General features: G+C 38.2%; 1 protein-coding gene across 1 annotated transcript in view; it reads right to left on the bottom strand.

The window, feature by feature from the left end:
* Positions 1 to 2,156: 2,156 nt before the first annotated feature.
* Positions 2,157 to 12,190, bottom strand: part of LOC125036953 (transmembrane 9 superfamily member 3-like) — a 16,102-nt gene continuing 6,068 nt past the window's right edge. The window contains 10 exon segments of the mRNA XM_047629914.1: positions 2,157 to 4,889; positions 5,036 to 5,244; positions 5,888 to 6,018; positions 7,097 to 7,191; positions 8,049 to 8,215; positions 8,929 to 9,060; positions 9,260 to 9,498; positions 9,729 to 9,851; positions 11,150 to 11,276; positions 11,278 to 11,346. Coding sequence (XP_047485870.1) covers positions 4,739 to 4,889; positions 5,036 to 5,244; positions 5,888 to 6,018; positions 7,097 to 7,191; positions 8,049 to 8,215; positions 8,929 to 9,060; positions 9,260 to 9,498; positions 9,729 to 9,851; positions 11,150 to 11,276; positions 11,278 to 11,346 — 1,443 coding nt within the window. The 3' untranslated portion in view covers positions 2,157 to 4,738.

The raw sequence follows: 12,190 nt of genomic DNA, 5'->3' as shown, positions 1-12,190 counted from the left end.
TGGGTACGGTATATAAAAAACTTATTTTTTTATAGATATCTAAATATGGTTTTAAAGCAAAATAGCCAACATACTGAAGTGAAGGCCGTTCACAGTGCGACTACAAGAGTTATTCTACTATGTCTGATGTAATTAACAAGACTACCTATTTAGCTGAGAAAATGTAACAACAATCACAACACAACACACTGCCAACGCAATACTAAATTCTTTCTTATCTTGACAGCACAAATGAAATCTTACAAGTTCCAACATGTAACTAAGCGCTCCCAAAACACGAGTCAACCTTTAACTTCTGCTTGGAGGATATCCTCGCAAGTAAAAGGTAATCATTATGAATATGGAAAGAAAGATTTGCTTATACTTCTACCTTTTGCTTCAGAGAATTACCTTGTACTTCTACCTTATGCTTACAAGGATATCCTTCATTTTTATGAATACCTTCCCTTATGTAAGTGGGTGAGAGCGGTCTCCCAACGTCTGTTCTGATGAAATGGAGCTGACCAGGAGGAGATTGATAGTTATACAGTATGTAATTTATTAGTGCAGAACTTGACTGGAAAGATTGCTATCAGTTATACAAGCTCTTAAAGTGGGGGTAATAATCCGTGGCTGGAACATGTGAGAAACATGGTTGGTGTGATGTAGACATGGCAGCATAGTGTGCTAAGAGTATCTGCCTGTTCATTGCCAGGGATTCCAACATGGATAGGCACCCAGCAAAGTTTGATAGTTTTATGGCGTGTGGACAGGTAGAACTATCAGTTCTGGATCTCACAGACAAGAGGGTTAGTCGAGTGCACTGACTGGAGTTATGGGAGGCAGTAAAAATAGTGAAAGAGGAAGAAAGGAGAGAGTATATGTGTTTTAAGGCAAAAAGGAGTGTGTACAGTTCTGTAGTAAGGTCACTGGATTCAGGAATGAGGGGGTATTTGAAAGTGTGAGTTGGGAAGGTTACTGCAAAACCAGCACCAGAGGTGGATTTAGAGCCATCCATGTAAACATGAATACTGGAGGAATGAATGGAGATATGGTCAAGGAAATGGGTTAAAAGGACAGAAGGGGGGATATCTGATTTTGGTGGGTCTGGGAAAACAAGAGGAGCAAATATGGGCATAAGGTATAAGCCATGGAGGGACAGCATGGACAGAAAATAGAAGAGGTCAGAGATGGGGAAAAGGGGAATGGGAGAGGAGGGTATCCATGTGAAACAAGAAAGGAGTAGGTAAACATGGAGAAGAAACAAAGGTAGGAAGCAGGGATCATGGGATTGTTAGTTTGGTGAGGGAAAGTTGGTAGAATCGAGCCTAGCATTGGAGAGAGAGAAGGGTACGATGTTGAGAGAGAGATGGTATGCCTGATTCAGTGTACAGGCTCTCAACTAGAGAGCCTGTAGGGCTAAGTGAAGACCACAATGGTGGATTGTATCAAGATGAGCAAGGAGGGAGGTTAAAGCAGAGGAGAAGACATGGCATCCATAATCGAAAGTGGAGAGAATCAAGGTAACATGAAGATAGAGGAGAGTTTTTTAATCTGAGCCCCAGGATATATGGGACAGAGTTTGCATGATTTGGAAGCAGCGGCAAGCTTTTTCTTTTATGTAAAAGATAGTTAGAGATATAGTACTTATGTCAAGAAAGGCTTACAAAGTTCATTTGAAAAGGAATTTTAAATTTTAAGGTAACAGACAAAGTTAATCCAACAATGACATCTAGAACATGGGTGGTAGCCAGCTGTCTCATCCACAAGAAATGTGTTCTTGGCTTACCCTCCAGTGAGTTGTCTACCATGTGTCCCCAGCAGCGGGCAGTCATTGCTATAGCTATTACCTGGAAATTAGGTGTTTTTCACTTGGAGGTACCAGTCATAGATTGGTAAATGGTGTTACTCAGACTAAGTTTAAACAAATGAGACTTATGACACTTAAAGCAGGACAAGAACTTCCTGAAATAAGAATGATCTCTTTGCTCTGGATTGAAAAACTAATTAAATGTAATAATAATAACAATAATCACCATAGTAAAACAAGATATCAAATGTATAATCACATACCATTCACTTCTTGCATAAATAAGTGAAAAATAATCCCAGAAAACCTCTAAAAAGAGAAATAAAATAAACACACACCTCTTACTAGGAAACAGTAATAAAGCAACTTACTGGAATGATTTATTCAGCACATACATTGTCTGTATAAGAATCTTATGTTAGCTTAACTTGCACACAGAATCAAAACTGCCAGATGAGATGAACACATGAAAAAGGAGAGCAAGTCACATTGAAACGTATGGAAGAATTGAAGAAGTAGTTCACTCCAATTTCAATCAGTTTTACAGAGAATATGGTATGAAAAAAGGAAAAATGGCAATCATTCTGTCAACCAATCACTCCTTTTGTTCAACATGATGGGTGGGTTGGGGTGAGGAGGGAACCTTTTCTTTTCTCTCAAAAATATTTTAATATGCAAAAGAAAATAATTACTGTATGAATACTCATCACAATTAAGCACATTGGGAGCAAAGCATCCCTCATCATCATCATCATTTGCTATTGCTAAAACACCACCCAAACACATTATCACTCACTTTTTCATTAAAGTGAAGAATATTTTCTTGCCTTAAGAGAATCAATTTGATTCTTAGCACAGGCATTCTCAGGTGGAAAGGATGGTGTTGGGGGAAGGAAAGAGGAGTTGCAGGTTACCCACTTGACATACAAACTGTATTATGAACCTGAATATGAATGATTTCCAATCATCTCCGCGAGTAAAGCCACACAAGATACAAGAGGGGTAGGCAAAAACCACGGAATTAATCTGCATATATATTAATCTAGTTATCAAAACTATGGGCCAGGGATACAGTGACTGTGGTGTGTGCTGGCACTTTGCACAACACAGCATTCTCAGAACCACATCTTCGTTGGCTCTCCTCTTCACTGCATTTTCAACCCCGACACTAATCACAAAAAAAGAGCCCAATGTTCCGCTCTCGAAAGGAAGGCATCTTTGATGTGATATATACTTATATGTACAACAGCATAGAGAAAAATATGTTGCCTGGGAATGCAGCAAGTATTTGTGCTGACAAAACATCTAAAAATAAATCATAGAAATAAATATACATCATTCTAAAACAGGTTATAAAAAAAAAAAAAAAAAAAAAAAGAACAAAAACTAGAACATTTTCAAATAAAAAAAAACAACAACAACACACTAATAATTTTACCAATTTACCTACAAAACTTGAATTTCTGGGGTTATAGCACTATCTCAAAAGGACATAACACTTCAATAAAACTTCCGGGCGTAAAAACACAACCCTTCTCCGATGCCCGTGCAGATCCATTCCAGTATAATTCAGAAACTTTCACTCAGGGGAGGGGGAGGGGAAAAAAATGCACAAGATGTAAAGTTTGCTCTTTATAAACAAGAAATATATATCTATTAGGTATATATAAATAAAGAGAGAGAAAAAAAAAATAGAAAAATGTCTTTAAACAGTTTGTTGCAGAGAGAGACACACTGATCAGAAATGTGGTAAACTTTTTTATTTTTCGTTTTTTAATTTGTAAAAAGAAATAATCTACAACCAGTTACCAACAGCCGATGCACAAACACACACACAAGTTTTGCTTCAAACTTTTATAACTTAAGCACTGGTAAAGCAATGTCACTGATCATCTGTCAAATAAATAAGGAGAAGTGGCTCTTTATTAATTAATGCCACACATAAAATTAAATATATCTATGTAAACAGTATATAAAACTTAACCATGGCAATAAATTTCTCCCCCACTATTCCTTCCTATATTTCTAACAAGATTTCCATTTAGTACCTGCCATGTTATAAATAACAAGTGATTATTATTTTTTTATCATTAATTATATTTCAATGTTTAAAAGTGTATATAAAAAAAAAAAAAAAAAAAAAATATCAAGATCCTAATATAGTCCACACTATCAATAGTAATTGAATGTATCTTCTAATCAATAAAAACAAAAATAGAGAAAAGAAAGCAAGAGAAAAGAAGAAAACAAGGAATCAAAATACCCATATAACTGGACGTCAATCTACAAACTAGCCATGTTCATACACTTGCTGGACGCCTTCTAGGGGAGTTCACGCAATATCTCCTCCTCTTCGCAATATTGTCTCGCCAAAGGATGCGCATGTGTCTAGGGGAGGAGGGAGAAGAATCCTCCTTCAACTCAATGTCACTTGCTGCAGTAGCGGGTATTCTATATAAAAAATTGTCTGAGACTAACAGGTTAACAGACTCCTAAGGCTGAAGGAATTTTCTCTCTCTCTCTCTCTCTCTCTCTCTCTCTCTAAAAGGATCCAAGATAAACACACTTTCTGTCTACACTACATTCTCAATATCACATCTGGGCGTTGCCATTGTAAAGGGGGGAGAGAACCTCTCCGCAGTGTCACGGGTGACTTAACAGATGAGGCCACAGATCGTGTAGTAAGTTTTTGTGCTAGACTCGACCCCCTCAAGGGATTATTTTCCTAGTGGCTCACCTCACACCAGTGTGGCACATGGCTTTTTCCAATCTTTTCTTTTTCAAGTGTGGTACTTTTTTTTCCAAACTTTTTTTTCAGGTATCTGGAATTCTTTCAAGTATGTATGGGGAATACTACTGTGCCTTTTTCAAAGATATGCTATTGTCTGTCCTTATGAAGCAGTAGTCTGTTGTCTGTCACAAACCGACCAACCGCACAAGTCTCCTGCTTTAATCTATCTTAACGGTGGAATATATCTTCCGCACAAACTTGCTGGTGCCTACATAGCCGATGGTGCCGCACATGATGCCCAGGGTGACGCTGAACAGGGCCATGTAGCCAAAATAAAAACTGGTCTGGAAGAAGCCATACATCCTGAAGAAAAGAGAATAATAAATAATTTATATTAATAATAATAATAATAACAACGTTAATAAAAATAACCATTATTAGAGTAAACTTTTGTGCTAAAATAAGTATGAAATGTAAATCCTTCTGAAGTCATCAAAAAAAGGACACAGACTCACATTTCAATAAAAATGGAGCCAAAAGGTAGTATACCCCCCAGGGGGATGATAACCAAAGGCTCCATGAACCACTTCTTCTCAGGGATGGGCCGTGGAACTGCGTTGATGCGGCAGGGGTAGTTGGGCTGCCCAGCTAGGTTTCGGCCCAGTACTGTGCCCACAAGGGTGAGGGGGAGGATGACGAAAGTGCAGATACAGATGACGGCCAGCTGAATGGACAAACAATAAAGACTTCTGTCACACACATTGGGGTTAGAAATACATACCCTCTGGGCACCCCACATCAGATAAGACACCATAAACAGCGCAGTCTCTGTCAGAGTTTACTACTAGTCACCCAGTGTGTACCCACCATCTGCAAGACAATGAATGGCATCTTTTCACTCACAATTGCCATGAAGGCATGCACATTCTAAGATGCGTATGTGATAGAGAAATGCCTGAAGATGTATTTTGAATATTTGGTGCAGATTTAAATAAAAGAGGAAGATATTAAATTAAGTTATTCACTTCCTCCCTTCCTATACCAATAAATATTAATATCTCAATTTAGCATGCCATGGAAAAAGGATTCCACCAATGTCATGGCATACACATTTATGCATATGCTTGCACACATGCACGCATATGCATACACATTTATGCATATGCTTGCACACATGCACGCATGCATGCACAGTCACTTTCTCTCTTAATTATCCACTTGCCTGCTTCCTTGCTCTCCCCCTTGCTTTCTTGCTCACAATCGCTCTTTCATTCAATCGATCTTACATTCAATCGATCACTCATCCACCTGCACCCATCACTAATCCCCTTAACACTCACCATGAATTACACCAATCAGTGACTTACCATGATAGTGAAGGCAATGGCTCTAGAGGCATGGTAGTAGATAGCAATGAAGTTGATGAAGAAAGCAGTGCCACATACAAGGGCTGGCAGCATGAATGCCGACATCATCATCTGTCGAATCCAAACTTTCCCTGTTAAGGTAATGGGAGGTGTTAATGACTGGTACAATGGCAAATGAAGGAAGATGATAATGATGGTAGAAGTAAATATCAGCAAAAGTAATCATTTGGATAGATATTCCAGATTTTGTTTGACTCCTTCAAAATAAAAAGTTCACAGGATGAATGAAGAACCATTCAACTGATCAGTAAAATTACTTTTGCAGTCTATCCTACCATGCACCACACATAACTGACAAGGATAATTATCATATATCATCCTTTACTTCTTTGACCTGATGGGCCACATTCCTGGCTTTACAGATAGATGATGGGTCACTAGAGTGGTTTAGCTTGTTTCTTATAGGAAAGGGAGATCATAATACCTCTAATCTAAACAGCCAACCATGCTGTCAGAGTTCTTGGATCACATAACACATGCACAAAAACTTTACTAGCTGGCTCATAGCAGTGGATAGAAATCAAAAAGCCAAATCTAGCTGCTTAACCCTTTAATGGCAGTATCAAAAATCTCTGGCAAACACCCTGCTGTTTGGCCTGGAAGTCCGCTACGTGTAATGGAATTTTCTACTCAGCGCGATCTAGCGTGCCACAACACCTATAGATGTACCCGGCATGTTGAGTCAGTTTGTTATAACTGCTATATGTATGGCCCAGCATATATGGGTTAATTTTAAGCTGCACAGGGTCAAGCACTTGAAAACCCTTGCACAAGACATAACCTCATAGCCATCACACAATAAATATGTATCACTTTAGTAAGCTAGAGATTCCTAACATCTAATCCTGTGAGTGAGCTAGTTGCTAGATTGACCTCTTGCCCTATGCCAGAGTACTGGCTTGAAGGGTTTAAAGGTCCTGGGAAAGTTATAGAAAAGCTTTATGAATTCTGTTTTTTCCTCTAGGGATCAGATGGGATACATTGTAAATCCTGATGTCCATTTTTGGGGGGGAAGAGGGGAGGACCTTGGTGGGAAAGGATAAAAAGGAATGGGAATAAAAAAAGCAAAAGAGGAAGCATTCCACTATTCCCAAAAGACATTCCCATCTCTCTTTTTCTAATTCAATAAACCAAAGATAGAACACTCACCTCCCATTCGTGCATATAACGAGCCTCCAAAGTAGCCATTTACAGGTGATGTGGCAGCATAGATGAAGATGGCAATGCTGACCATAGAGCCTCGTCTGATGTTTGTTGGGGAGAGAGGAAGAGAAGTACATGTGAACATAGGAGTAGATACTAATTATTTTTGTATAAAATAGAGCCTAACATAAAACATTTATACAGGTATAAATATTTACCTCTTTGATAACCTAGTATTAGTGGCAACTCTTGGTCATATACATTATTATTCATACAATAGGCTAAATACACTGAACATACTAAGGAAATATGTATACTACATAAACCCTAACAACACCTCATATTTTCAGTAAGCTCAATCAACACAGAGACAACATTAATCCCCTTTACCCTTGAGAAGGCAACAAGTTGTAATGAATCAGATGACTAGAGTCAAGATGCACTAATTATCATGCCCTAGAAAGATGGTGGTCAACAGTGCATCTCATTTTGTAAAGCTAAATAAACATGAATACCATTTCAGACAGTAGATACTATCACAAAGTTATTTTGTTAATTTCTAGGATCATGATTAAAGTAGTTAAAGGGAATGAAGTCAGACCTTTCTGTACCAAAGTCATGCACAAAATATCTAAATAACACTGACATTATATACTCTAATGTCTTATTCATAATATGACATCTATATTCAAAATAACAAATGGTCTGACAACTGCCTCTAATGCATTTCTTGATATCAGATGAACTACTGATGGGGTACAATGATTCAACCCTCACATTTTTGCCACAACTATAGAGGGCAACTTTTCAGTTATCCATTACTTTATAATCATATCAAACAGACATCCTGCCTTTATAATAATTTCAAACAGGCATCCTGTGGCTAGACAACTACATATATAGTAACATTCTGGCCAGTGAGGATCTTCATAAAAGCCCAAGTGCAATGCATACTCACTCTGTGTACAGTTCACCAACAATGGCCAGGAGGATGACGAGGAAGGTGACGGTGAGCATCTGGTAGCCCGAGCCCACAAGCGCCGAGAAGAGCATGGGGTGAGAAGGAGGGCGGAACACATCTCCATGGACTTGCTTCCAGCCGTATTCGTCACCCAGGTCTCGCTCCTGGGAGGGGGGAACAGAGTTGAAGAAGGATTCAATGTCTCTCCATAATAAGGAAGTTTGTGTATGATCTAAACTAAGAACAATATAATAATTTTAATCAGAAATGAAGAGATAGTTATTTTTTTATGTTTCTACCATTTTCTTTTACATCTTTCCATCTAATACTCCATGTCCTATGCCTATTCCTCATCCTCCACTTTTCCTAGCCCTTTCATCTCTCCAGCATTTTTATCACTGCCCTACAATTCTTCCAATTCCAACTCTTGTGCTTTTCTTCCTCACTTTGCAATTTCCTTTTCCCTTTGCTTCTTCCACGATCTCTTTCTTTTTCTCCTTACCATCCATCTTCTCCAAAGGATGATAAAAAAGTGAATGTGACATGAACTAACCACAAATATCAATCCACTCCAAATTTAAATGCCAAGAAATAAGGTGATGACTGGTTTTATGTCACAAACTGTTTACATTACCCCTAGCAGGTGCCCCTCCTAACCTCAGACTGCAGCAGGACATAACCCCTCGCAGGTGCCCCTCCTAACCTCAGACTGCAGCAGGACTTGAACCCCCTTGGCTTGGAGACCCTACTGGGTTCCCAGCCTCACACATTGCAATTAGACATAGGCCCACTCCACCTTCTCTCCCTTTATTCCATTATTTGACCTACCATCCCATCCCCCCCTTTACCCCATTCCTCAGATCCTGATTTCACTCACCATGTCGTCCATTTCCTCATCTTTGGAGTAGCGTGCATAGTCCTTACGCAGCGTACGCATGAGGATCATGGATACGAGACCCACCAGGAAGATCACCATCATGAACGAGTTGAAAATGCTGAACCAGTGAATCTGTCGAAACAATAAATCAAATTAAAGAATAAGAAAATTAACACACAAATGAATATACGAATACATTGGTATAAATGTAAGGAATGGGAGAAAAAAAGGAAGGGTTAGTATGCACAAAATGAAATGCAAGAAAGAAAAGAACAGGGTATCAGACAAAGAAAGACACATAAAGATAAAAGGAAGAAACACTTGCACTCACCCTATGCTGGAAAAAGTTTGGATCAAGGTACTTGTCGAAGCGGTCCTCAAACTTGACCCCGGACTTCTTCCAGTTGACCTCATAGGTGAATTTAATCTTGGCCCCCAATTCCAGCTTCTGCCGGGACTCTGAGGTCAGGTTCACATCCACAATCTGGTTGCTGTTGTAGCCCAGATCAAACTTCTTGTGTGTCCAGATGTAGTAGGCATCATTGGCCTCATCAATTTCGCCTACTATGCCTATGAGGGGGAATGGTTTGTTATTGGTAGTACCATCTTTATATTTTTTTAAATATACATTTTAAGGTATTGTGGATTTTCATTACTTAAATAACGGATAACCATAAATAACTTCTTAGCCAACCAACAAGTTTATCAAATAATAATCAACATTTATCTATCTATATATCTACTTATTCCTTTTTAAGCATAAAGTTAAATCAAAGATTTCTCTCAGACTTATGTCTCACCCCAAATGGGAAGGTCATCGATGTACATCTGGTACCAGTAGTGGTTCTTCACAGCGTAAACAAAAGTCTTGAGTCGAACTTCATCCAGCTCTACCTCACAATACACAGTTTTAGCCACATCAGCTGAAAAAGAATATGGTTTCTAAGATGAGATCTTGATGACAAAAATCATATTTGCTCAGGGAATAAGCAAGCAGCACCTCATATTATGTTGTACTGCAATGGCAATCCAGTATATTATTAGATGGAAGTGTATGCTATAACTTTTCTACAAAATAAATTATTATATATGAATAATTAGCACTGTAAACTTCAGCATTCTGACATTTACTTAGTTTATTTTCGAGTAACAAATTTTTTTTTAATACATGTAGCAAAGCAAAAGATACAATTTGTACTTTAGACTCTTATCCCAATAAAAAAAAAAAAAAGAGAAAAGAAAAAAGAAAAAAAAAGTTACACTCATACTCAGTGGTTCATAAAGTAAAAGTAAATTAGTACTTCCCAATGTAAAATGTATGAAAATGTACTTGCAATCACTCTCAACATAAATAAAATCAAATAGCACAATCACATTAGAACTCTCTCTTAACATCATTATACTACAGATGTTTTGTGCTGCTGAACAGCTGTGGCATGTTGGTTGAGGAACATGCATTATAAGTCCTGAGATGAGGTGGATGGCCAGTTCCATGCCGCCCCAACTCTGACCACAGCATTTAGAAATTCAATCAGCCAAGTTAACTGAATGGAGCTGACCTTGTGATTGCAATGCTAGTGCTCTGCCATTAAGCTTTTGTCAACTCTATTGCAACTACTAGGATTTGATCTTGGTGTCCCACAAGGGTTGGACACCAATACTTTCACCAGTAGACCATCATGACAGTGTACTCTCTCTTATACCCACATGCAAAAGCAAATCAACATACACACACTCACACTCTTAAGCCCTTCAGCACGGATAGCAAGAATACATGCCATGCCAACTGTAATACAAGTTAATTTATTGAATTTACACTTAGATGACTCAACAAGTGATTAGTCACCAAGGAGTACGTTATTATTTCTACCTATCTCATCTGTTTACCTGATTTTTGGAAAGTTTCATTTGTATTATATCATGGTCTTTAATGTTACCACAATTTTAATGACAATTTAATAATCATAATTTCAATAATGATAATATCAGTATTGATATCAAAAGTATTAGAAAGATTTTTCCACAATTTCAAGAAATAAGGAAATCAGCAGCAGTCACTAGGGCCTACTGATGGACTCCTTGCTGGCTGAGCACAAGTGGAGCACTATGTATGTAACTTGTATTCAAAGTCAAATGCCTAAGCAAAACAGGAAAGCCCAAAGCCAAAACGAAAGAGCACACTCCTTAACACAAAAGGGCAAAGGGTCACCCTGGCACTCACTCTTGAAGTCAATGTCCAACCCTGAGAATTCGAGTTCCACCCCCTGTAGAGCTTCCCCAAGTGTCTCGTGGTAGTGGGAAATCTTCTCCTTGGGCCCCACACAGAAGGGCAGGGAGAAGTATGAGTAAGGTCTCCTGCCTGTTGTGATATGGCCCTACTGTGTTCATCCATAGTACCACCTCTTCTAAATCTTTGTACTGTGGGCAAAAACAATTAAATGAGTACATAGTATTAGAAAAAAGAGTGGACAATAATATAAATAACACATAAACCTGTAAAATGGGAGACAGACTTTGGTGTTGAAAATCAGAGATGGTGTTAAAAGAAGTTATTAATATGGCAACTATGGCAACCTTTTCCTGGACTGACTAACTTAATCACTCTCCAATTATACAGAAGTTATATAGCTATGAAGTTGCTTTTGTATATAAAAAAATTTGGGTGGTACACATACAACCTTTTTTTCTTTTTTTTAAGGTGACAAAAAGAGCATAAAATATATATATATATGAAGAAACCCAGCAATATTAATAGTGTCAGTAACAATGAACAAGACAGTGTCATTGTTATATATGTGCTAATGTCCTCCATAAGGAGCTTAGTAGCCATTACTATGGATTTACAGATATAATGTGGAAAAGGACTGCCCCTCTGGATGGCCATTTCATACACCCCTTCCCAGTACACACAGCTGACCAGTAGTAGCTTTATACAGGCCACCCGAGTTGCTGCACACCGCTAGAAATGAAATTCCCTACTATAGGAGTAGGGATTTTCATTTCTAGCTTAACCCAATGCTGCAGGGAAAATGCTGTGCTCACTTTATATCATTCTGTTAAATGTCTCTGTACATAGATGGCTCTGCTAGTGCTTAGCCACAAAGGAGACAATTAGTAGCCTTTGTGACCCTACCTGATTTTACCTTTCCTTGAATTGGCGGGAAAACTTTTTTTTTTTTTTTTTTACTAATGCTATGAATATCAATAGCGTTATTTTTATTATAGCCCTTTTAATTACTATAATGTTATAAACATTATTAAC

This window comes from Penaeus chinensis, chromosome 22 (assembly GCF_019202785.1).
Source record: "Penaeus chinensis breed Huanghai No. 1 chromosome 22, ASM1920278v2, whole genome shotgun sequence".
NCBI lineage: Eukaryota > Metazoa > Arthropoda > Malacostraca > Decapoda > Penaeidae > Penaeus > Penaeus chinensis.
The sequence above is the reverse complement of the archived record's forward strand: the minus strand, read 5'-3'. Positions and strand labels throughout refer to the sequence as shown.